Here is a 27,982-nt window from a genome sequence, read left to right as displayed (position 1 = left end):
TTGGAGTCAAAAATGAAGAAAAAGAGGCCAACTGTGAAATTCCCCAAGTAAACCACGCAAAACAGGCCTGATGATTCAGAGAACTGTGTTGACCGCGGTGGAAGAGAGTTGCAGATAAAATGAGATTCAGAGAAGGCATTTGGCCGCGGTTTGACCGCTACCGCGGCGGAAGCAGAAAACTTCAGGGACTAAAGTGTAAAATACGGGATTTTTAGACCTAAACCCTAGTTTAAATACGAGACTTCGCCCAAGAGAGACATATATTGAATTTTAGAGTATCTTGGCAAGAAAAACTATTGTGAGAGAATACCCAAAAATATAGTTCTTCTTTTCTTTGATTTTTATTGCTAGTTATGATGAATTCTATCTTAGTTTGTTTTCCCATAGCCATGAGTAGCTAAATCCTTTGTCTAAGGCTTTGATGGAACCTATTGGAGGTTGAACATCTTGTTTATGTGAATACAAATTGCTAGTTTCAATCTCTATTTGTTCAACTTTGTGCTTGTTGTAGTTAATTGGCAGGATCCTCAATTAGATGTGCCTATTTAGTGTGCATAACTTGGAAAAGAGTGCATATTTAGGTTCTTGTTAAACAACACCTCTCCCAAAGTATAAGAGGAATCTATAATCGCGGGTTTAAAGGCGGGATTAGGGATAACGAAGCCTTGGGTGTAACCTAAAGTGAATTGTGCTAAATAAAGTAAGCTAGTGTATCTCGGGAGAGTGCAATTAGTATATTACTGTGATTACTCGGGAGAGATTTACGGTAAGATGAGCGTTCATGATTGATAGAGATGTGTTGGTAAATTTATATGAGCATAAACAGAAGGGATTCCTTCAATAAGGAAAATCATTGCCTTAGCTTCTTCTCATCATTGTTTACAACCTTAGCATTTTAGTTTACAGCTGTTTAATTTACTTGCAATCGTAGTAAGTAAAGCGACCTTCAACTGTAATTCAAGCATCTGGGAAACTGGTTCTGAAGAGTTTAGTGGGTCTAAAGATAGTGATTGATAGGTTAACTCTCTGTGGATTCGACCCTGGGCGTAATACTCGGGTTATATTTGCAACGTCCGCTTAGTCCTTTTTATAAGGCATAGTTGGGCGTGATCAACCATCATAAGCTTCATTGAAACCACAGTACTCAAATTCCTATTCAATTTTCTTCCTTTTTCCCCCTTAGGGAGAGAGGAGAACCAACTTTTTTAGCTTCCTCTCACATTAGGGGTCGTCGCCAGGGGCGGAGCTAGGGTAGCAGAAGGAGGTTCAACCCCTTCGTCGATATTGCACTGTATATATAAGGTTAAAATTAGTTTTTATGCATAAATAGCAGATATTGAATCCCCTTGCCATGTTCGTGTGTTTACTCTTTAATATTCTGAATCCCTTTGGTAAAAATTCTGACTCCACTACTGGTCGTCGCTACCAATTGTTCTGACCTTGTTGTTCATGTACAAGTGGGTCTTGTTCTGAGAAAAACTGGTCACTGTAGGAACTGATGAGAATCCAGTATACCTGCCCTCTATCTTCGCCGAGCATATGTTAGAAATGTACTTGAGAAGCTCATGGCTTTGGACAAATGGCTGAGCTGCATATTGTTCAAATGGCATCCACTGCAAGTATAAAGAAGAACATGAGCTTGGAGCATGAAGCTAACAACTGCTTATTTCATGCATTTGAACTTTGTCTGTAATACAAGTTTGCACATAATTTCTTTCTCTTTTTTTTATTTATATTTATTTAACGTGGTATCTAGGTCAGTTCGAACGCACCTAAACTATTCCATCTGGAACCTACTATATCGTACCAACAAATACTTACTTGGCTTCGATAGATGGAAAGAAGTCACCTAATGTTTTTTATCTATACTGGAACTCGAGCCCTGGTCTCCTATGGTTTCACCCACTTAATGACCGCTAGACCACACCCTTAAGTGCTGGTTGGCTTTTGGACAATATTTGAATTAAGCTTGAAAAAATAGTATTTCAAGTTGAAGTTGAAAAAGAGGATTTTGGATGTTCAGTTGTGGTTGAACATGAATTTCACTTGGAAAGAGTTGAAGTTTTGAGAGTTGAAACCATTATTTCACTTGAAATACTCCTTAAACCAGCTTTTCAAACTTCAAATCCTGTATTTCAAGTTCAAATTGAAATAATGGACCTTATTGCAAAGCAAACTCTTATTTGATTTTTTTTCCCCATATATTCCAAATACTATATATGGACAAACGGTCTCACTAGTTCACTAAGTTGCGCAGACTTTTCACTTGTGGTACCGCACCCGTGTCGACACGACACCGACACTAGTATGGGTGTGACCACGACATGACATCAACATTAGGTACTTTGACCACATTAGAGATAAGATTTGGTCTTTCGATTTCTCTAGACAAAAGCTATTGTAGATTTCTAGATGGCTGCGTACAGCTTCATAAAAATTGAGTTTTACGGCACTGCACAAGCTACATATAAGTTTTTCACATAATGTCTCATAATTTAGGCATATTTCTATAGATCTATTTTTTGATATAGCAGAATCCTTGGATCCGTAACTCTAAATCTTGGAATTTAAATCATGAAGGATCTGACCCCTAGATCCAACCCGTGTTGGATACCCGCGTACCTGAGCAGCGACTATCTCCGCATCCTGCTTCTGGATATCAAAGGAGAGAGGCTTTAGCATGCAGACAAACATCAAATCTGACTTGTCAAAAAATGACTTATGGCTCTGTCTGCAATTTAATAAAGTCATCTTTAGTACACAAACTATCTTACAGTGTGAAATGCAATAAGGTAAACAGAACAAACATTGTATGGAGAGAGCAAAGGTTTCATGTTCATATGTAGAAGACATTAAAAATATAACAGAAACTTAAACAACTTTTATGTGAAAGACAACCTGAATGCCAATATTTCTACCAACTTTGCATTAACCTGTATCAATACAAATCAAGTGATTGTGGTTACTAAATATAGAATCAAACTTAGCATATGGAATAACAAATTTTATTTAAAAACAAGGTAAAAATGAAATCGGAATTTTTACTCACCCCTGTCTCTTCTTTTACTTCTCGGACAGCTGCATCACATATATCCTCACCCTGTGGATGAAAATCGACATGATTGATAATATTCGTGCAGCGCGAGTTTTTGTTTATTTTTATGTTTATCTATTCAGTTACTTTAACATTCTCATACGGCATAGAAGTTATAATTCAGATATACCTCATCAAGTACTCCTGTAGGAAACTTCCACATACCGGTTCCATGGAATCGGCCATTCTTTTCTTGGACAACTAGCACCTAAGATTTTTCAAGAGAACTATTAATTTAAGTGCTTCAATAACTAATATGTACTATAATATCTTTAAAAATTTATTGAATATGTACAAATTATTAATTTAGAATCCAATGAGTTAAAAGGATTAGAATTCTGAATCCATAAGCTTCAAATCCTAGCCCCGCCTCTGATTGGTATGGATCGAACCTCCTCCATTTGCTGATCTTTATCAGGGAATCAGCCTCCTCCATATTGCTGTTTTTTTCTCCCACGAACTCCAGAACCATTTCCACGCCAGAGGCTTTGTTAAACACCTTCACGTACCTACCTCTAAACTATTTTCCCCTTTATGACGTTATTCTGCCCAAATAATTCCATAACATTGTCCATGATAACTCTAACGTTGGATAGAAATCTTGATCAAACATGAACATCTTGTAAACTTGCCAAATAACAATGACACTATGCTAAACTTTCCTGCTGCAGGTCACCTAATAGTCAGGGCCCAAGAAAATAATCCATGTCTTCCTTTTGTTTCCTAAATAAGTAGAAAAAAAGCCGTGTAACCATCAAGAGAAAGAAAATATTGATTTTATGTTATCCCGTTTTCTTGTCCACTACAAGAAGGAAAACCATCAAGAGAAAGAAAATATTTTGCTGATCGTCATTTGTGCTCTCTTTTTAAAGTAGTAATATTATCTATGCAATCAATTAATGAAATAAACACATATAATCATGTACTTTGAGGTGCATAATGACCAAAATGGTCCATCAATCTCATCCCCACAACAACAAAAAAAACTGCATTTCATGTGCCCTCCGTGAATGAGGAGCGTGTAATTGTTCTTCTCATAATGTATTATAAAGATCGGCCTCTTTCCAGACGTTTATCTTACTCTTAATAGCTTTTATTAAAAGAAAAAAAAAATACAAAAAAAACTCACATTCTTAGAGTATGAATTATTTATATATAAGCTATAGTATTTTCTTAGTACAATATAAACAATAGTGTAAATATTGGATTTTTTATTTATTNGTTGGTCCTGTTCGCGGTCTCGCTTTCAGTTAGAGTATTCAATATTCGCTATTGTTTTAGTTGGTTCGCTCGTGAACTTTCATAAAAAATTTGACTAAGAAGCTTCATTGAGGTTAATCTTATTTCCTTCTGCAATCTTTTTAAGGATACATTCTGTGCCTATTTGTTTTGCTTTACTGCCTTCACATTTAGTTTTAGATAAGTTTATTTAGTACCAATATTTTACTTCTTGTTTCTATTTGTTTTGTTTACTGCCTTATCTTTGCTTTAGGCAACTTAGTTGGTAGTATTTCGCTTCTTATTTAATTTTGTTGTGGTCATGTGTTAGAAATTTAATTTCATTGTTATGCATTTATTTTTAAAAAGAAAACAATTTTAAAATAGTTGAGATTAGAGATATTTAGTAAAGAGAATGAGGTTTGGACTTAATTTAACCAAGACTTATAGTTAGTAAAGATTCTGATCGTTTGGTTTAAGTGGAAAGTCAATTTGTTAGGCTAGAAATTAAAAGATTTTTTAAGCTTAAAATATTTTCCATGCCTTTTTCTTCTCATTAGCACGTTCATAAGCTTTATAAATAGATTATAGGGTTGGAACATTAACTTTTTTTTAGCATCTTTTCTGATAAATTCATGTAAATTAATTCACATCACCTCTCCCACAATTATTTTTCATAACGTAGCCTCGTAATAATCTCAAATTACTTTAGGAAATAACTCTAAAAATACTAGAAAAACTTAGATGTAATTTAAATAGTAACCCATGTGTTCTTATCGAATCTTGGATTAGTTGGTTAATATTTTTGTGATAATGTTTAATTGAATTTTAGTTCTAAAAGAAAAAAAAAATTAAGTTCATGTAAACTTTTCCAAAAGCTTAGCAATAAACTTTAGCAAAAAGAGCCTAACTTCCCTCTCCCTCACGTCCCATCTCACCATCCCTCACGTCCCTCACAGCACACACTCACGATCCTCCCCCACTTTTCCACTCATCTTCTCCATGAACACACCTTAACAAAGAGATTTTACTTGCATATATATACACACTTTGAAGACAAGTAGAGAGGGGGAGAGAGATATACAAAAAAACAAAATTGGAAAAACTATTCAACACCTTTCTTCTTCACACACGAAAAAAAAAAAGAACAAAAATACCTAGACCAAAAAAAGAAATCTCTCAGCCTCACCGGAACGAACAAGAGGGGCACGAATTGAAATTTCAGAGAACTTTGTTTCTTGGACATTTTGTTTGAGAGATAAAATTGGAGTCTCATAAAGGAGATGGAGTTTAGTTGATTTGAGGTGAATTTGCCGTTCGAAGTCCGTTTGCGGTTCCGTCGTGTCAAGCAGATTCCAACCTGAGTTTTGTTCGCGGTTTGTGATTTGCCTCCCTGTTGTTTTGTTCGTTCGGATCTTTATTTTGGTGAAGCTGCTTCAGAAACTTTCTTTTTTCATATACTAAAGAAATCTGCCTTACAGGTTCCTTCCTTTATTCCTTTTCTATTTTTTCATGTAATTTGTGTGTTTGTTGATTTCTTATCGTTTAGTTTTTTTTTTATATAATTGTGGTTGGCTGTTTCTTCTCCAACTTCTGCTATTAGAATTTGCTAGTGTTCAAATGAGTGTAAATTTGATCTGATTTCATGTTGCGATAGAACCATTACGATGAATCTGTTTCACTATTTGAGGTGTGCTCTTAAAATTAAACAGTATTGCTTGTTTCCTTCATCCATTATCAGTATGAAATGAGTATAAAAGTATTTATATTAATCCTACAAAGGTTTTTCTTGAGTATAATGAAATTCAGCAAGTCACTGTTTTGAAGTTGGAGTTTAACTAGCACTTCAAAATTCTCTATTAATTTCAAGTCACATGCATTGGAGGAATATTCACATGGTTGAGTTCAAGCAGACATATGTTCTTTCAAATTGAGTGAGCCATCGTAACGAATTTTCTTTGAGTTTCATTTATTTATTATTTATTTATTCTCACTTTTATTATTACATCATTAGGAGTATGTTTAGGCCGACCACACCCGGGTAGACGAACCTTTAGGCACGTTTTGAATTTATTACCGTGATTATGTACATGTTCGCGTGACATAATTATGGTTTCTAAATGAATATTCGTAGCTTGCTTTAGGCACGTTTAATATACCATCGTGGTTGTGTACACGTTCGCGTGACATAATTACGATCTTAATAAAACAAAATCGGAGTATGCGTTCGCGCAACTCCGACTAAACTTTCTTAATAATAATAAAGCGTGATTAGTTGTGGATACGTACGCGTGACATAATTCTTGACGCGTCAAACAAAAGAGTACACGTACGCGTGACTTGTTTTAAAATTAATACTTAATTATGAATAAATCAAGTGATTAAAAGCGGTAAAAAGGTAAATACACATATGTTTTAAAATGAGTAGTTAAACAATTTAAGCCAAGTATAAATTGCTAAGCGACCGTGCTAGAACCACGGAACTCGGGAATGCCTAACACCTTCTCCCGGGTTAATAGAATTCCTTATCTAGAATTTCTGGTTCGCAGACTTTTAAATAAAGTCGAAAATTTCCTCAATTTGGGATTAAAAATAAACCGGTGACTTGGGACACCAAATAAATTATCCCAAGTGGCGACTCTAAAAGATAAATAAAATAATCCCATTTCGAATAATGTCACTTTGATTGGAAAAACTTCCTTATATACCCTCGGGTGGAGAAAAGGAGGTGTGACAAATACAGATGTCTCCGTACCGATCCCTTAGACTCTACTGAGCTTGTTCGTGAATTGTGAGACCTGTGTAACCTAGAGCTCTGATACCAACTTGTCACGACCCGGATTTCCCCACCCTCGGGGGTCGTGATGGCGCCTACTCGTAGAAGCTAGGCAAGCCACACATCATAACTCCTACCTACTTTATTTTAAATCATTTTATCAATCATAACAACAAGCGTTAAATATTTAATGACAGTGGAATATGTAATTTAAAGCGGAAGACTTAAATTAAATAAGCTGAACAATAATGCGGAATTCAACATGTGCCTCTACCCAAGAACTGGTGTCACAACATCCACGGACTACTAAGATTACTAAATACAATCGTTTGAAAGAAATATAACACTGTTTGTCTCGAAAACATGAGATAACAGAATGAAATATAAGATAGAGGAGATGTCGGGCCTGCGGACGCGTGCAAGGCTACCTCGGAGTCTCGGCGGACTGAAGGCTGGCTCCCGAGCTACTGCTACTGTCCGGGACATGGGTCTGTGCAAAGAGCACAGAGTGTAGTATCAGCACAACCAACCCCATGTGCTGGTAAGTGCCTAGCCTAACCTCGGCGAAGTAGTGACGAGGCTAGACAAGACTACCACATAAACCTGTACAGTTTTTTATATATATATATATATATACACAACGGGAAAATAACAAGATCAAACATTTTTAAATGGGAGGGGAACATGCTTCGGGGGTAGTAGATAATACAGAATTCCAAGAAAATAATAAAGAACATCAATAATTTAACTTTAACACGGATAAGGGAAATAAAAGCAAATTTCACTGTCAGTACATAGTTCGTCGCAGGCGTGCAACCTGATCCCATTTCTCAATAATCAAATCTCGTGGTAGGCGTACCACCCGCTCCCATTTCATTAAACCTCGTGGTAGGCGTACCACCCGCTCCCATTTCATTAAACCTCGTGGTAGGTGTACCACCCGCTCCCATTTCATTAAGTTAACAGTTCTTCCAAATGAAATTTACTCCAACAAACACAACAATTAATACGAATTCATAAGACATCAAGTACACAATAATTATGAATCACTGAGGAAGACAGGTAATGGCAAGTAGCAATTAATTATGGACTTTAAGGAGCAAATAGGCAATTTAATATTTAGTATGCTAAAGGTCAAGTAGCAATTAGGTCACATAAACATGTAGCAATTATAGCATAGATTCAAAGCATAATGTTGCACAAGGATACCTCGAGCCAATAATAACAAGTAACACAATAAAGGAAAATGCCCACATAAAGACTCACAGTAATAGTGGAATAAGACAATTAATGCACTTGAACCGATAACAACAAGAAAATCAGTAAATAGAAGTAAAGGACAACATAACTCAATTACCAGCAAAAATCAGGAAAAATCAAAGACAAGTGCACGGCATCACTCTTCGTGCTTTTACTCTCGTCCTCACCAAGCAATAATATAATGAAAACGTGCACGACAACACCCTTCGTGATTTTACTCTCTTTCCTCACCAAAGCAATTAGAATAATAAAATGTGCACGACATCACCCTTCGTGCTTTTACTCTCTTTCCTCACATATAATCAATAGAATTGGCACGGAATGGTACATCGTGCGTCACGGCATCACCCTTCGTGCTTTACACTCTTTCCTCACAATAGCAAACAATGCACGGCATCACCCTTCGTGCTTTACACTCTTTCCTCACAATAAACAAACAATGCACGGCATCACCCTTCGTGCTTTAACACTCTTCCTCACCAAAACAACAATCACAAACAAGGGGCAAGGGAATAAACAAGATAATAAAAGAAACCCCGGCAAGGGAACACAATTGAACAATTAAATCCCGGCAAGGGTACCACATCAATAATCTCAACATCCCGGCAAGGGAACAATTTAAATACTCTTTCTCTTCCTTTCACTTTTATTTCATATCTCACTTTACCACTTGAGCAAATGCTCCAAAGGGTTCAACTATTTCATATACGTTCACAATTGAAATATAACTTGAGCCAATGTTCCTTGTTGTTCATAGGTCACAATTTCCTTTCACAAGCTTTTCACAACAAATAGGGATCATCACCAAGACAAAAGAAATGCAACGAAGTCATGAAAATCACAATATAAGACTCACGGTCATACTTGACACCAACGTATAGATACTCGTCACCATGCCTATATGTCGTACTCAACAATTATCACATAGCAAATAGGACTCAACTCCTAATCCCTCAAGCTAAGGTTAGACCAAACACTTACCTCAAACTTCCACGGCCAAATCAATCCTCAATTACCGCTTTCCCTCTCGAATTCGGCTCCAAATCGATTGTATCTATACAATAATGACTTCAATACGTCAATACATGCTAAACAAATTGAATCCAATACCTAATTATAGCTTTCCAAGCATTCTTCCCAAAATCCCAAAAATCGACCCCGGGCCCGCTTGGTCAAAACACGAGGTTCGGACCAAAACCAAATCACCCATTCACCCACAAGCCCGAATATATAATTTGTTTTCAAATCTGATCCCAAAACGAGGTCTAAATCAAGAAAAATCAAAAAGCCCTAACTCTACCCAAATACCCAATTTTCTACCTTAAATCACATGATTTAGGCCTAGAATTTCAATAGATGTTGATGAAAAATGAAGGAAACGAGTTAAAGATTACTAACCCACGAGTTAATGGTGAAAGGATGCTTCAATAGTCGCCCTAGAACCTTGGAGAAGAAAGAGTTTGAGAAGTTTTATGAAAATCCCGAATGGCTACTGTTTCAGAACATTTAAAATAACTGGGCGAATTTGGCCTACGCGATCACGAACCAAAGGATGCGATCGCATATAATAACTGGGGCTGAGCATTGCGATCGCATAGAAGGAAAGGAAGGCCGGGGGCTAACACATCGCGATCGCGGAGTAGACAGTGCGATCGCATAGAACAAAAGAAGGACCTCTCAGACTTAACCTTACGCGATCGCGGAGAGATGCATGCGAACGCATATAACAAAACGGGACCCTAAAGTTTTACACTGTGTGATCGCATAGCACTAAATCCCTGGACACCCGAACTGCTATTTTCTGCAACTTTTCTAAGGCTAAAACAACCCCGAAACACATCCGAATCACACCCGAGCCCTCGGGGCTCCTAACCAAACACATGAACTAACTCAACAACATCATACGAACTTATCGGTGCGATCAAATCGCCTAAATAACATCAAAAATAATGAATCAAACCTCAAAATCAAGAGTTTATCCTCAAACTTCATTAAGTTTCAAATTTAGGATTTCAAGTCCAAAACACGTCAAACGACGTCCGATTTTAACCAAACTTTACAGAAATATCTTAATTCACATATAAGACCTGTACCGGGCGCCGGAACCAAAATACGGGCCCGATACCAACACATTCCAATCAAATATCATTTCAATTTTCCTTAACAATTTCAGAAAAACAATTTCTTTTAAAAATTCATTTCTCGGGCTCGGGACCTCGGAATTCGATTCCGGGCATACGCCCAAGTCCCGTATTTTCCTACGGACCCTTCGGGACCGTCAAATCACGGGTCCGGGTCCGTTTACCCAAAATGTTGACCAAAGTCAAATTTATTCATTTTAACATTAAAACTTTGCATTTTTCACAGAATTTCATATTTAAGCTTTCCGGCTACGCGCCCGGACTGCGCACGCAATTCGAGGCGACTCTAAATAAGGTTTTCAAGGCCTCGAAAGCACAGAATTAATTTAAAACAGGTGATGACCCCTTTGGGTCGTCACATTACGGCATTATATACGCACCACTACCATATCAGTTGGTATGCGTTGATGATTTGCCCACAGTGGCCAAGATGATATGATGGGATGCCCTCAGAGGCTTGATGATGTTATGAACGCATATACCCATACATGGTATTACATTTATACGCATATGCATGACATTATAAGTATTAAATGATTCACAGAGCTATTCAGACTTACATGTCGAGTCTTTTACTCAATGTTTCTCTCATGTCTATTATTTACTGATTTTCATTCCTTACATACTCGGTACATTATTTGGACTAACATCCTGTTTTCTTGGGGACGTTGAGTTTCATGCCTGCAGGTCCCGATAGACACGTCGAGAGTCCTCCAAGTAGGCTATCAGCTCAGCAGAATATGATGGTACACTCCATTTGCTCCAGAGTTGCTTATTCGGTCAGTATGATTTGGACGCGTATTGTTTAGTATGGTGGGGCCCTGTCCCGACCTTTATGGTATTTATCTACTCTTAGAGGCTTGTAGACATATGTCATGCACGTAAAAGATTGTATGGCCTTGTTGGCCTATATTTAGTGTACGAGTGATCATTTTGGTTTTATAGGCCCGTATGTCTTATGTATAAGTTAGTATTACATGTTTTGTTCTAGTTATCCTACTGCAGCCTTCCCATCTCATTAAACTATGATAGCATGATACGAAAATATACGTTATGTTGGTACTCGATTGAGTAAGGTACTGGGTGCCCATCGCGGCCCATCGGATTGGGTCGTGACAGAAGTGGTATCAGAGCAGTTCTGTCCTAGGGAGTCTACAAGCCGTGTCTAGTAGAATCTTGGTTATGGGTGTGTTGTGCACCACACTTATAAGCAGAAGGCTATAGGGCATTTAGGACTGTAACTCTTTCTTCTTACTCTAGATCGTGTGATAGAGCTCATTTATTGGAACTCGAACTCCTAAATTCTATTTTACTTGTAATAAGACGATACCTACACCCAGAAAGACAGTTGGTAAGTGATTCAATGTAGTTGTTAAAGAGTTGAGTCAGAGGAACTCAACTTTGCATCATGTATGATAAGTAAATGTGAGGTATTCAGCAAATCATGTGTGTACTAAGATGTGTAAGCTTCTTGATAAGGAGCCTTAAGGCAAGAATATCTATCCACCCATATGGTGAAAAGCAATTTGAGATTTAGAGGATAGATACAAGTTTTAACAAGTAAAAGAAGCCAGGTGAAGAAGGGTATGAGGCACCCAATTAATGAGGATTATTAGTATTTACAATTCAGGCGGAGGAATATAAGCCTTTTGAGTTACCTTCAACAATAACAGAGGTATGCACAATTGGCCACACCCATCTCATTTATGCCCTATGGGGCTAACAAAATTAGTATAAGAGATGGACGGATATCAGGATCCGGCTGGGGTTAGAGTGACCCAAAATGGTGGATGGATTGTTTATGTTAGTTGACATTTCCGAAGGACATTGCAAATGTGCTAATAGATCTCCTTGCGAGACACCCAGATGGTGCACTCCAGAATAGTATAGCTAGATAGGAATAATAGAATATTCAAAAAAAAAATTATTACAAAGACAGGCACTGAAATCCTGGAAGGGTTAAATATTACCTTAGTGTGGCTCCCGTCCCTAGTAGAGAGAGAACGTTAGGCAACCCGAAGAGCCAGTGGATGGAGCAAGGGAAACTAAAATCAAAGGAATGTCTTGTTGAAGTTTCTAGAATAAAGTGATAGACAAAAATAGTAGCAGGTAAATAAGAAGAGAGTTAATGAAGCATTATGAGTAAGATGTAATAATAGATGACAACGGTAGATCAACATTGAGGTGAATCAATAATGGATAGATAAATGTTACAAAGTATGAGATGAGATTGGGCCATCAGTCTTAAGATGAACAGTAATGAGGATGCGTTAAAGGAATTAGATTTATACGTATAGGATAAGCAACGAGAGTTACCTGGAGTTGGGTAGCAGACCTCAGCAACAATAAATCAGAGTAAGAGTTATGGCAGTAAAGTCATACAGATGGATAAATGGATCTATGAAATAAGGTATAACAATATTTGTATGTTCAACAAAGTACCGAGCAAAAAACTTCAGTATACCCATAGATGCCCAGAGGGACATCTTATCAAGCTCTGTATATATTTACAAAGTGAGGCCTAGAGATTGGATAAAAGCCGGAGGAAAAAAGAGAGAAGATTTGCATAGGCGCACTTACAAGGTCAGAGTCGTATAGGCTGCATGACAGAAGGTAGCAACGGTTACGAGATTAGAAGGATTCCGACCACAAGTCATGGTGTGAGAAAGAGGCCTAAAGGGGGGAATGCCCTGGCCTTTGGAGTTATTCACAGAACAATTTCCTAGATGGCAAGGAGAGTATTAAAGTATTCGCAAGAGCTATAGGTTATGATAATGATAAGTACATCAGTCAACATTCGAGGATGAATGTTCCAAAGGGGGGAATGATGTTACACCCCATATTTCGGACGTGAAACTACGCCATAAGTAAATTGACGGAAGGTCGGGAATGAGATTATTTTGAGATTATAAGCATTATGCTATTTCAAACGAGTGATGAGTAAATTTGTGAAGGTGAAAGGGTAGACAAATCAAAGAAAAATGAGTTTCATTGAATTTTGACAATTTGGGAATAAAATTTGGTCCAAGCTATAATACCCAGTGTTTATGGACTAGTGCCATACAAGGTACCACATGACCATGATAGTAAGGTGTATAAGGTATGTTAAAAGTGAGTAGTATTTTAAGTAATTTGAGATAAATCTTAATTATGCGGGTAATTAGTTAATTATTGGTTTAATAGGAGATTAGCAAGATAATTAAGAATTTGTGGATAATTATTGGGCGGGAAATTTTCCCCCAATGTGGCAGCCACATAGAATCCATTAAGTGACTCTTGAATCACTTTGCAAGGTGGCAACACTTAAAGAGATGAGCACCTTATCTCTTTGGGTTGAAGAATGTTATCAAAAGACTTCTTTAATTCACAAAAATGAAGGCATTTACATCTTCAAAGTGAAAGATAGTTTCAACAAGAAAATTTATAAAATATTATGATCAAATTCAAAAGAGAGATATATCTATCTTCTTAGCAACGTAAATAACTTCAGCAAGAGATTCATACGAGACTTCTTAGCATAATAGTAACGGGATTTTGCGATTCTAAGGGAGTACGGTACAATCTTTCCCAAGAATATCATACGGATTTTTTCCTACTTCGATCCGCCATTACGTGTTTTTCGCAATGACGTGTGTTAGAGGGATTGTCAAGAGAATCAGCTCAGGTATGTTAAGGCTATCCCTTCTTTCCTTTTTGGCATGATCCATACGATACAAACAAAACGATCAAATGCACAACTTTCACAAATGACTCTATTCATAGAAATACTAAAGTTTCTTATGTTATTGATTCCCATATGTTTAAAATTCTATCGTTTGCTCATGGGTCTCAGAAAATATGTAAGTTGATAAAGTTTATTTAATGATATTAATCAGAGGCATATTGGTTTTATGACGTTCTGAGAGATATTATTGACGTACTTCTCATGCATTGTATTCATTTATACATGTACATTGACCCATGACCAGATGGTATTATATACGCATATATGTATGTGTATATATGTATATGGGATATGGGAAAAGGTTAAGGCGTTATATACGCACCACCACCTGATCAGTTGGTATACGTTGATGATTTGCCCACAGTAGCCGAGATGATATGATGGGATGCCCTCATAGGCTTGATGATGTTATGAACGCATATACCCATGCATGGTATTACATTATATGCATATGCATGACATTATAAGTATTAAATGATTCACGGAGCATTCAGACTTACATGTCGAGTCTTTTACTCCATGTTTCTCTCATGTCTATTATTTACTGATTTTCATTCTTTACATACTCGGTACATTATTTGTACTGACGTCCCGTTTGCCTTGGGATGCTACAGTTCATGCTCGTAGGTCTCGATAAACAGGTTAAAAGTCCTCCAAGTAGGCTATCAGCTCAGCAAAAGATGATGGTGCGCTCCATTTGCTCCGAAGTTGCTTATTTAGTCAGTATGATTTGGACGTGTATTGTTTAGTATGGTGGGGCCCTGTCCCGAACTTTATGGTATTTATCTACTCTTGGAGACTTGTATACATATGTCATGTACGTAAAAGATTGTACGGCCTATGTTTAGTGTACGAGTGATCATTTTGGTTTTATAGGCCCGTATGACTTATGTATAAGTTGGTATTACATGTTTTATTCTAGTTATCCTACGGTAGTGTGAGGCCCCGTGAAAATTTCCACTCTAAACCCGAACCTCGTAGTGCCAAGTTAGGGCCAGGTGTTAGAAACTCATAAAAATCAAGAATCCAAGTTTTCCAGAAAAGTGCAAATGTACGGTTTAGAATGCGGTCGCATACCAGGTATGTGGACCGCATTTCTGCCGCAGAGTGAGTCAGTGTGTTAGCTAATTTGAGGTTAAAGATGCGGTCCATTATGCGATCGCATAACTAATATGCGGACTGCATAGTCGTCGCATAATTTCCTTGGGATCTCGTGAAGGTCAGTTCTGCGGTGCATAATGCGATCACAGAACGGGTATGCGGACCGCATTTCCGTCGCATACCCAAACAGAGTGTTCAGATTTTGGGAACCTTTTTGCGGTCCAATCTGCGGCCCGCATTTCCATTATGCGATCACAAATGCGATCGTAGATCCGACTCGGGGCTCCAATTTTCTAATTTTTAACCCGACCCCCCTATCGTTATATTTGGTATTATAGCTCATTTTGAGCATTGTTCTGAGCATTTCTAGAGTGAGAGAGAGGAGTCTTAGAGAGGAAAGTCCTCCCCATCAAATTACTCCATGAATCCTTGTTGAATCCTTGAAGATAATCAAGCAAGGGCAACTGAACTTTTCATCCCAAGAGGTAAGGCTTCATCACTTCAGTTATTATTTCTACACTCAGCTATAAGGGGTCATTAGTAAGGTAATTCATGGGTATAAGAATTAATTCCTTGCATGCATATCAAAACTTAGGGTATTGGGAGCTAGTAAACTAAAAAGGGAGCAATTGGGGTATAAAAGGATAGAAATTCCTCTCAAAAGGGGCCTAAGATCATAATGCACCTTTAGTGTTTGATATTATGCTCGAACCAAGCTAGAATCTCAACCTCGTCTCTAATTCTCGGATTAACTTGTAATTTTTGCATAATAGATCGAAGCGATAAGAGTTCCGGAATTTGTAAAGAGTAAGGAAAGCTATGTTGAGGTATGTATGGCTAAAACCCCCTTTTATTAGAAATTGAGCTCTGTTGGCGTTTACGAAGGTGTGGTAAGATTTGAATTGGTTGGTGTACTGACTATTATTTCACATTGATTGATTGCAATTTATATACCCATATACATGAAAGATGTGCCCCAAACGTGAGTAATGCACTATTCTTGATATTTAATAAAATATGAAGTATACAATCATGTGTTGAAATGCGTGGGCTATAAGCCAAAGATCAAAACTGAGAATTTTCCTGCCAACTATGTGAACACTTACATGTGCTTGCAACTTGAATTACTTTCGTATGTGCCTATGATCATAACTTGCAAGGTGAATATTAAAAAGGAAAATGATGTGATAAGTGTGGCCCAAAGTGCCCATGAATTGAATTGATACATGAAAGATAATTGATTCAAGTGAGATGATTAATGAGAAAGAAACCACGCCTAGGCAAGGCGGCCTAGCCGATCGGGCCGTGATCGGACACCATGCTGCACACATGGTGGTGATGTGCTGATATTGAATTCCGGATAAGGGAAATGAAATAGTGATTGAGATATATGCCTCCAATGAGGCAACCTAGCCGGTCGGGTCGTGACCGGTCCGCTCAAGATAGCGGTGGTATCGAGAAAACTGATGAACGTATGAAAGAAATGCCCCAAACTAAGATATGGGAATTATGTAAATGATTCTATGATTTGCATATTTGATTCACCTACGTGATTTAATTGTCATTGCTTGGTAGTTATTTCTAGTAAAATGGTGTTTAGTTATACATACTAGTACTATTCCATGGTACTAACGTCCCTTTTGCCGGGAGCGCTAAATTTTTTTTAAATGAATGTAGGTGGCTCCGTAGCGGATAGTGCCGATCGTGTGTAGCGGAGCATTCTCCTTCTCAAAGATCTTGGTGAGCCCCTTTCTCCTTCAAGGGGCTATATTGCACACCTCTTGCCTTTTTGGACTTTCACTTTTGAGGTATAGCCGGGGCCTTGTTGCCGGCGTTGTCACATTTATCTTTTGTATCCTTAGAGGCTCCGTAGATATATATGTGGATCAGATGTGGGTGTCGGATGGGTGTGCGAGCTATGTTGTAATTCTAAACTTATGTTGCCTATGAATTGTAACTTTATGGGAACTTTGGAAACTAACTTATCTACAGTTTAATGTTGTGATCTAAAATGAGCTAAAAAGGTCGAATATACTATCTCCCCTTGTTGAATAAATGAAAGCATGGTTCCCTTACTCATATGGTGTTGGGTAGGTAGTGTTTGGTAAGGCTTGCTCAGTTGGGGTCACTCGATTGAGCACCGGTCGCGCCTCCCGAGGTTGGGGCGCGACAGGTAGTCTTTCCGTCTCATTTACCTATGATAGCATGATACGAAAAGATACGTTTTGTTGGTACTCAATTGAGTAAGGTACCGGGTGCCAGTCGCGGCCCATCGGTTTGGGTCGTGACAATCTTCTTAAATCGATAAGGGTGATTCATCTACGTGTATGCTTGTGCAAGTGTCCTACCATAATTCAAGACAACATATAAGAATAGAGACAAAGAATGGCACATAAGAAACAATCACCATGAAATGTATAGTGTAAATAAGATAGCAATGAAGTGGATGCAGCGACAAGCACAACAAGATTGACTAGATAAAACTAAGCAAATATTGCAACACGAAGGAAGACAATTAAAAGTATTCTAAGTAAAACAATAATCAAAGACAAGTACAAATGAATAGGGAAATGACAACAAGAGCCTTACCAAGGTATCACCGCATAGTCACAAATCATTAAATGAATTACAACTTTTTCTCATATCACCGCGGGAGCATTATATTTAGTTTTTGAATATAATTTTCTCGAGATAGCATCCCGTGTTTTAGCCCACCTTATCACACCGCATGGCTTCTAATAGTTCTTCTACTAGTCACACGTATCAAGCCCACCTTATCTCACCGCATGCGTTTCAACACCCGGACCTTATACCACCGCATGTGTATCGATAATATCAATAGCACGGCGAAAACCTCGTGCAACACAATAACAACTGCACAACAGAAACCTTGTGCTACCATAATAACAACCGCAGAGTAGAAACCCCATGCAAACACAATAACAACAGCACGGCAAAAACCTCGTGCAAACATAATAACAAATCCTCTCAACAATAACACATGTGCCCAAACATAACAACTCAATAAAATGACTTTAACAATATGTGTCCATATACCACAACATTTCTTAAACAGTTTCCATATCACAACCACGCATAGAACTCGACTGAACAACACTGAATATAACAGCAACAACGACAATTACGTGAGGATACGACAAGTAAATCAACTCAGGAACTTCAGAACAGAAAGAAACAGTAGAACGAGCTCACAAAGGAAGTCACAATAGGGAATAATGGTCTCAACAAGTATAGCTCAACAAGGAAGAGATAATGTGTAGCAATAGTTCCACAAAAATACAATTCGACGATAAGAGAGATAACATGAATCAATGATTCCAAATAAGTATAAGTCAAAAATGATAAGGGATAACAAAACTTCATTTAGGGTCGAGCAATTACGAAAGAGATACAGCAAATTCAATTAAGGATAAGCAATTATAGAAAGATAATAATAACTTCAATTAAGGGTAAACAATTACAGGAAATATAATAATAACTTTAATTAAGGATAATCAATTATGAAAAAGATAATATGGCAGTAAACGAGGCAACAACTTCAGTTAAGGCTTATAAGAGTTTAATCGGCAACAAGGGTTGATCATGAAGCAATTAATTCCAAATAAGACACGTAAGGGTGAATTTAGTAAATAGGATATTTAACATGACAAAATAACTTCATATCTAATGAACATGAGAACCTAAGAGCCCTAAATGATCAAATTTTCACAAATAAGTCCAAGCGCGTACTTGTCACCTCGCGTACACGGCCTTCACATGACACAATCAGCACCAAAGACTCAAATCCTAAGGGGTAGTTTCCCCTACAAAAAGTTAGGCAAGTTACCTCAAAGAAGCTAGAGTGTTACTCTAAACTGACCTTCTCGAGTGAAACAACCTCCGGACGACTCAGATCTAGCCAAAATAACTTCAAATCATAAATAAAACTCATAGAAAATAATTCCAGATAATAAAGCTTCAATCTTTAACAAGAACCAAAAAGGTCAACCCAGAAGTCAACCCCTAGGCCCGCACCTCGGAACTCGATAAAATATTCAAAGCCCGAACACCCATCCCGATATGAGTTCAACCATACCAAAACTATCAATTTCCGACATCAATTCGTCCCTCAAATCATCATCTTACATTTTGAATTTTTTTTTCAAATTTTCCCCAAAGTTCCAACTTATTTCACTAATTAAATAATAAAAATAGCAATGGATTCATAAAAATATAATAAGATTCAGGTAGAGAACACTTACCCAATGATTGCTTGAAAAACCCACGAAAAACCTCCTAAAATCAAGGTCTACAACTCTAAAATGATAAAATCCTCAAAACCTTTGAAATATATGATTCTGCCCAGGGATCCCGCTTTTGCGGACAGTAGGTTGCTTATGCGAAAATTTATCCGCTTCTACAGAAATGCCTTGCCTCAGCCAAATCGCTTCTGTGACAGCATATGCGGTTCTGCGGGTGCGCTTCTGCGCTCAACATTCCGCACCTGCAAATACTGTAACGACTCGGACGGTCATTTTGAGAGTTAGAGCCCCGATCCCCTCTTAACTGCTTTCCATATCTATTTCTGCTATTGTGACTTGTCGGGAGGCTTCATTTTGGTTTTTGGAGTGTTCTGGGACACTTAGTCCCTAAACGAGAGCTTAAGCATTAGGATTTGGACAGTAATCGGATGTGTGTAACTCATTAAGGCTTGAAATGGCAAAAATTGAAATTTTGGAGATTAAGACCGGTAGTGGGATTTTTGATATCAGGGTCAGAATCTGATTTCGGAAGTTGGAGTAGGTTCGTAATGTTGAATATGACTTGTGTGCAAAATTTGAGGTCATTCGGACGTGTTTTGATAGGTCTTGGTATCGGTTGTGGAAATTTGAAGTTTCAACTTCATTAAGTTTGGATTGGAGGATGATTTGTGTTTTTAGCGTTGTTTGATGTGATTTGAGGGCTCGACTAAGTTCGCATGGTGTTTTCGCATCTGCGGTTGGGGAACCGCAGGTGCAGACTCGCACGTGCAGAAGATCAGGCGCAGAAGCGGTTTGGAAGGAGGAGCTCAGGGATCACAGGTGCGACGTAAAAATCCGCATCTGCGATGCTCGCATATGCGACCATGGAGCGCAAGTGCGAAGAGAGACCACAAAAATGGACCAGTTTCCGCATGTGCTACCACCTTCTCGCAAAAGCGGTCCCAGGTCCCTCGAGTCATTTCCGCACCTGCGATGGAATTTCCACAGGCGCGATGAATAGGTCGCAGGAGCGAATTTGCTGGGTAGAAAAGGCAAAAATTCGAGGGTTTGATCTCATTTTCATTTTGGGACTTGGAGAGCTCGGATTTAGGCAAAATTTTGAAGGATTTTCAAAGGAAGTTATTGGGTAATGATTCCTAACTCATTTTTGGTTGTTTTCCATTAATCCATTGTTGATTTCATCATTTAATTAGGGATTTGAGTTGGAAAATTGGGAAAAATTTGAGAAAAGTTCTTAGGCCGAATTATGGGGTTTTGATGATATTTTGGTATTGGATTTGAGTAAATTTGGTATGGTTAGACACGCGAGTGAATGGGTGTCCATATTTTGTTACTTTTACCCGATTTTGAGACGTGTGCTCGGGGAGGCTTTTTGAGCAATTTTTCAATTTCTTGCTTTAGCATTGATTTCATTAGCTAGATTAGCTTCTTGTAGTTATATTATGTTATGTAATTGGTTTTGGCTAGATTTTGGTGGGGGAACTCCCCTAAGGATTTGGTACTGTTTGAGATTTGAGCGCCGTGTACGTGAGGTGACGAGTACGTACACGGGCTAATTGTTGTGAAACCCCGATTTATACATGAGTAATACCTTGTTTTCTTCCTATTTGATTTATATCAGCATGTATAGTATCCCTTTAGCTTAGAATAGCATGTCTACTCGCCTTAATTGTATATTTAAACTCTATGCAGCATGTTTAGTGAATTTCCTGTTTTCCCTTCACTTGTACTTAGTCGAAACTGTAGGTTGTCTCGTTGTAACTGTTTATTCTCGTTGTTTGAGCTGCATATTTACTTTGGGACTTGTCGAATGCCCCCTTTTCCATTTAAAAGGCAAAATCGGGTTTACGACATTTGGGCGGACAACTCTTTTCCCTTTGGGAATTGGGTTTTGGAGTTTGAAGAGTCGTCACCTAATGATTAAGTGCATTAGGACACTAAGAAGGGTTTGAGTTGGAAAACCAGAGTTTGGGTTAGGGCTAGAAATTATCTCGAGGGGAAGGTGTTAGGCACCCCTCAAGATCCACTAGTATGGTTCCCGGCCATGCTACAATTGTGACTTTAAAATAAGTAAGCATGTAAGACAATTTCACATAAGAACCTCGAGTAGATATGTACAATGGTTACTAAGCATGCTGAAATTGGGGACTAGGTGATTTCCAAGTTGTTTGAAAGAATGTCTAAGTGCAAAAAAAAGGGACCAAACAATGAATATAAACAATTAGATACAGAAGTGGGTAAGTAGAAAATTTTATTTAGAAAAGAGGACAATGCAAAAATTAAAGGGGAAATTTTGATGACCGAAACAAAATACAGAATTTTAAAGAACTGAAAATTGTCAATCTAAAATAATTACTAAAGGAAGGGGGTCCTAGGTTTGTAAAATACATGGATCATCCACACAACACCGGTAGCCAATCGTACGCATGGTGTTATCGCGTGATCATCATCTCCATGTCTAGTCTTCCCACCCCGTTAAGGTATTAAAGCGCAGAATGGTATCGTTACTTATTGCATGCTATTACCCGTCCCGATCCTATTAGTTCCGGAGGCATTGGAACTACTAGTCCTAAAGGGAAGGGAATTGGGGTTTTTCAGAAGTTGAAGAAAAGGATAAAAATCTAGGCGACAATCAAAACATATAGTCAAATAGAGGGAGACAAACAGCAATTAGGGCTCAAACAGGCCTCCTCACTTAAATGCAAATACATAGCATGACTTCAGATACTGGTTACGTCTTTAATTAAATTAATGCGTAGGATAGGCTGATTCATCACATATTTCTCAGATGAGGAGTCCGAATTAGCCTTGACTAGATGTGGTTATCAGAACTGATACAGTTAATCAATTACCTACTGGCTTGCCTAGGTGAGATCTGTGATCAGGATATCTAACAATGCAGAAGGCGTACTGATTTTAAGGAGGATTATTGATTTTAGAAACAAACAAAAGTTCTGCAAATGTTAAAACGACTTTACCACTGATTCTAGACTTACTAGCGAGATGGACGATTCAGATTCAGTTGGTTTGCTCCTATAGGCATGATCTCTAAGTGTCATTAGTTTTAAAACAGTTATATAAATGCAAGAGTCCTATAGACATGATGTCTAGAATGAATTGGTTATTATTAAGCCTAAGATTGTTTTCCTAATGGTGTGTATATGCAGAAAAACTTAAGGCATGATTTTATATGCAGAACCTATTGGCATGATCTCTAAAATACGGAAATGCAGAAGCGTAGAAAAACTTATAGGCATGTTTTCTAAATGCAGAAGTGCAGAAATTGTGAATGACCTATAGGCAGGTTTTCTATATGCAGAAATGCAGAAATTATAGAAGATCCTATAGGCATGCTTTCTAAGCGCAAAAAATGCAGAATCATAAAAGATCCTATATGCATGCTTTCTACCCTTTACATTCGTTCATTCCCCCATCCCTTTTCACTATCCATCCCCAATAGTTATTACAAAGTTATTACAGACCGAATGAATCAAAAAGAAAGTAAAAAAAAGAAAATTACATCAGCGGGCAACTACATCTAATCAGCCTAATTCAGACTCAAGGTCCAACAATATGAGATAAATACAACTTCCTACGGATCAGATTTCCTAAAACGAACNCTCAAAATCTCTTCCCTCTCTCTTCAGCCTCAAGTAACAATGCCTTTATAGGCAAGTTACTAGGGCAGCAAATACAAGCTAGGTTTTCACTTTAGACCTTTCTTAGTCTTCTTTTTTGCTACTTAGTCCCTAGATTATTAACTTGTTAGCCAAGCCAGCCTGTTTTGCAGCTTCTAGGAAGCTTCTTATGCTGTTATTTGAGAGATTCTCTAAGTGGTCTACCCATTTTACCCCCTTAGACACCCTGTTTTTACCCTGAAGACCAACCAGACTTCGGGTATGGGTTATGAATCCCAAACGGGCCCAATGTTTCAATAAACATGGGCTCAGATTCAAGCCAAACAGAATTCCCTTAGAATGAGGTCTAGACTGACCTCGGAGCTAGGATCAGATTTCCAAAAGACTTTCTCATATTTGGAGTGTATCAAAGTTCCCAAGAGTCTCATAGGAACTCCAGGCAATGCTTACACCCCAAAACATTCAGAATCAAGAACATAGTGCAGTATGGAAAGGCCAACTCTCAGATGTCCAAGTTCAGAGGGAACGCAGGGTCCCAAAGCAAGGCTCATAAGAGAGGGGCAGAACTTAGAATCTAAGAGTAAGTGTAAGTGCATAGGGGGAAGGGAATCAGGGAGAGACACGGCAGGCGGGTGGTCATGCCCAGCAATTGGGAAGCTGGCACACCCCTGACAAGCCTGGTAGCCAAACATTGAGAGTTAGGATCCATTGTGGATCAAGTCATGGCCTGGGCAGTAACTAGGATACTGTCAGGCCAAGACCTTAACTCAGCACATAGAAGGGAATAGGGATAGGGATCCATGATAGAATAGAAGCAAAGAAAAATGATATGAAGCACAAATTACAGCATGTAAGCAATAAAGTAAACAAGAAGCCTGAAGCTGTAAAGTAAACATATAGGGGGTGAAGCAGAATATTTAAACAAAGGACATACCAGTTTCAAAGAAAATAAGTAAGCAAAAGTAGCCTTGAAAAAGCCGAATTGCAAACAGCAGTTCCAAAAGATCTCAAGTAAAGCAGGATTAGAAAAATAGTATTGCTCGAAAAGTGAGTTCCGAGTGTGAGTGGTGTATTTTCGTGTGTTTCTCATTATGAGAGAATTCCCTGATGATAGAAAGAGGGAGGACTAGGTCCATATATAGTTTTTTGAAAACAAGTAAGGCAGGCAAAGAGTGCACAAACATAGAAACCAATCAATTAGTATCAATTAAGACAACTAGACTCCTTTAATTAGGGGGTCTAGGTCAAACGGCTAATTGAGATGAAATAAGGAGAAAAAAGATCAGTTTACTAAGGCTTGATTAAGGTAAGGAAACCATGTAATGCACAAATAGGGTCAAATACATAGTTGGTAATTAAGGAAAGATGGAATAGTAGTGTTCTTTATAAAGTAAAAATAAGGTATCAGTTTGAAAATCAATCAAAAGGGTCCCGGATCCAATTGTAATCACAGATAACCTTAAGTGATTAAGGAAAGAGTCATATAGATATGGAAATAATTCAAACGTTGGTACAGAATCACAGAAGAAATACACAAGACCAAGTATTTTAAGGAAAACATCACAAGCCTAGGAATTTTACACAAAAGGATCAAAATAAACAGCCAGTAGGGTAAAAGGGATTCAATCGAAATAAATCAGTGATGAATCATTAGCATGATTAAAGGGATTTCAAAATCAATTCTTGGCAAAATCTTTTGAAAGGGAAGTTTTCCTCATATTAAAGCATACAGTTTAAGCAAAAGAAGAGTCTAACAATGAAAGTTTCAGAACCACAGGCAAGTAGGATTTGAGTTTGATTATAGGCTCACCGTGAGTCTGGAAACCTAGGGTTCCAAAGTGAAACCCTAGTGCCATCTACCCAAAGAGAAACCCCCAAATTTTAGGGTTTCAAATAGAATCAGAGGTGAGAAATCATTGAGAGAGGCAAACATACGCGATAGCAAACACATTGATTCAAAGGCATGCTTGAGAAAATCTTGGAATTCAAAACAGATCTCAGAAGTTTAAACAAAGCAGGTAAGAGCAATACTTAGCAGGAATACCAACAAAAATCAGTAAAGTGAAACAAAATCAAAGAGCACGAACACATAGAAAAGAGTAAAGGACAAACAACCTAGTTAACATGTGAACAAGGAACAACAAAAAGATCTTGCAAAATCGAAATAAGAAAACAAACTTGAGCATAATAAGAAATAAACAAGCGAGTATAAACACACATAAGAGAGAGCAAAAGAGTCAGAAAACATTTTAAAGAAACTTTTTCCAGAAACCCTAAAAATTGGATTTGAACGGTTTTGAGAAAGAAAATTTGGGGAAAACCCTTAAAACGTCAAGCAAGGACCAAGCATGTCACAGTTCTAAAGAAATGAACGAGTATAGAACCTTAGAAGGCTTAAAAATGGCAGAGAAAACCCTAGAATGAGAAGGTCTTGAGGAAAGTCGGATCCTGAGTCGAAGAGACTCATATTGCCTTGAACATGCCGGAAAATGGCCGTAGAGGCCATAGATCTTGCAGATCTGAGACAGATCTAAAGGAAACCATGGAAGTCAGGCCTCCAAACTTCGAGTAACTCAAGTTGAGGGTGAGGGAGAGGGAGCACAGGCCATCCATGGCCAGAGGTGCCATGGATTCCGGTGGAGGTGAGACGGAGATCGGTGGAATAGGGTTAGGGTTTCGGAGGGTTGGAGAGGTTTTTTGGGAGATGAAGGGAGTTTAGAGGCGGCGTCTTTGTGCAAATGAATTAGGGTTAGAGGGGTTAGGGGATTAAAAAAAGGAAAGAACGAGTTACAACCGTTGATCAAACGATCAACGACCAGGATTTAAAGAGAACCGGACGGGTTTAAGAAATAGGGCTAAGGGGTCGGGTCAAAATAAAAAATGGGTCGTTTAATATTGGGGTGGATTTGGGGTCAATTGAGGCTACAATTGCAATTGAAAATGGCTATGTATTAAATAACCAATTTCTCCCCTTTTAATTTTTATAAAATAATTAAACTGATTTTAAAACAAATTAAAAACACTGAACTAATTAATAATATATAATCATTAATCTAAAAATACTGGGAATGATTTTGTAATTGTAAAATGCTATTAATTGTAAAGTAGCTATAATTGCAATTATACGCGATTTAGCTTTAATAATGCCAATTAAATTTATATAAAAATATGCAAAAAAATCACCTTAATTATATTTTGGTTTAAATATGAGAATATAGATAAATTTTTCCCAAAATGATAATCCTGGGAGCAATTATTGGATTTTATACTGCTAGAAAAAGACAATAAATTGATTTTAAAAATCTTAAAAATTAGGTAAGAATATCAAAACTCTTGTGCATGCTTATATATGCATACACATGCTATTTTGAAAGCATTTTGAGTAAAAAAAATACATAGGGAAAAATTGGGTATCTACATCATGTCCCTCAACTTTGGTCTTTTCTCTTTCACTTCTTGCTTAAGGTTCTCTGAATCCTATTCTTAGCCGACTGAAAGCCAAGGCTATTCAGGTTCTGTCCTTTGACCTCCCTAGTGTGGTCACTACTCGGGTCCATTTGAGACCGTTGTGAACTCTGACACACTAGGACTTGGTCCCTAGTCTTTACTTGAATTGCTTCTGATCAATCTCTCTAGTGTGAGCACTACCCTGGGTTCTTGAAGCCCTTGGGAACTCTGATACACTAGGGATGTGGGTTCTGTATGCTCAGCATTGATATATGGGTGAATTACTCCACAACCGGTTATGTTGTATGAACATGGGTTTTGGCTCTATCGTGAGTTGAAGGCCTGGCATGTCCTGTGCAAGTATATTTGGGCCTGTTGTAGGCTCCTTATAGTTTACTAACTTTGTAATTAATTACATCAATTTCTGGTCTGTAATAATTATTTTTGTAATAACAATTTTGGGGTGTTAGTGAAATTGCGAAGGGTTTTCTTATTTTTGCAATAAAAGTTGGGTAGAAATCCTGCCTATAGGTCCAACAATGTGTTATTATACATAATGTGTTAGAAATCCTGCCTATAGGTCTAACAGTGTGATATTATATGTGATGTGTTAGAAATCATGCCAATAGGTACCTTATTATGTTTAATCATCCTATACGGGCAGCCATGCCTATAGACTTAATGCTTGGTTCTGTTAAGTTTTGCTTTGCTAGAAACCATGCCTATAGGAAATGGTGTGATCCAATATGTGTGCAAAATGCCTGTTTACGCACTGTTCTGTTCAAATTGTAGAGATCATGCCTATAGGATCTAAAACTGGATCAAATTGTAGAGATCATGTCTATAGGATCTAATACTGGACCAACTGTAGAATGCACGTTACATGCTTGAATTTGTTTAATTATCAGTTCTGCCCAAGTTTCCAAATACTGTGTTGTTACCCTCACTAGAAAACATGCCTATAGGATTCAAACAAATAATTCTGGATCTGTTTCTTTGACCTGCCATTGTCTTATATCGCATAAGAACACCTGGATACCATGCCAATAGGCTTAATCGTATTATGCTAAAATCAGTAGGCAAACCTAATATGTAGGTTCTACTTATCGCATTAATAAACTGATTTTGTACAACACTTTTTGTTTGTTCATTCAATATCACATAGATATCCTACCTATAAGATTCTCAAATTAATAAAAACTGTCAATGTTAACCAATTTGGCATGCATTTGATGTCTAAATGCGGAGGCTAACTTGAGCATATACTTGTTTCTATTTGAAAGTCCTAACTATTTTGTCTGTCGCTTAGTCTTTTTCCATT

At 37.8% G+C, this 27,982-nt stretch overlaps 1 protein-coding gene across 1 annotated transcript; it reads right to left on the bottom strand.

Annotated features, from left to right (window-relative positions):
• Positions 1-1,298: 1,298 nt before the first annotated feature.
• LOC109205843 (nudix hydrolase 2-like) lies at positions 1,299-4,257 on the bottom strand. The gene is made up of 6 exons (XM_019368599.1): positions 3,487-4,257; positions 3,225-3,302; positions 3,050-3,100; positions 2,899-2,933; positions 2,623-2,731; positions 1,299-1,613 (listed from the first exon to the last, which is right to left on the bottom strand). The coding sequence occupies exons 1-6, from the start codon at positions 3,493-3,495 to the stop codon at positions 1,410-1,412; spliced, it is 486 nt and encodes a 161-aa protein (XP_019224144.1). The 5' UTR covers positions 3,496-4,257; the 3' UTR covers positions 1,299-1,409.
• Between the last annotated feature and the right edge of the window lie 23,725 nt (positions 4,258-27,982).

Source organism: Nicotiana attenuata, unplaced genomic scaffold (assembly GCF_001879085.1).
Source record: "Nicotiana attenuata strain UT unplaced genomic scaffold, NIATTr2, whole genome shotgun sequence".
Lineage (NCBI taxonomy): Eukaryota > Viridiplantae > Streptophyta > Magnoliopsida > Solanales > Solanaceae > Nicotiana > Nicotiana attenuata.
Note: the sequence above shows the minus strand (reverse complement) of the source record. Positions and strands in the feature narration are given on the sequence as shown.

What these genes read in the sequence shown, in the direction of transcription:
- LOC109205843 (XM_019368599.1), bottom strand. An exon ending in CTACAGGAGTACTTGATGAG is followed by an intron (nt 3,101 to 3,224) that starts GTATATCTGAAT and finishes TTTCATCCACAG; the next exon opens with GGTGAGGATATATGTGATGC. An exon ending in CGGAGATAGTCGCTGCTCAG is followed by an intron (nt 1,614 to 2,622) that starts GTACGCGGGTAT and finishes TTATACTTGCAG; the next exon opens with TGGATGCCATTTGAACAATA.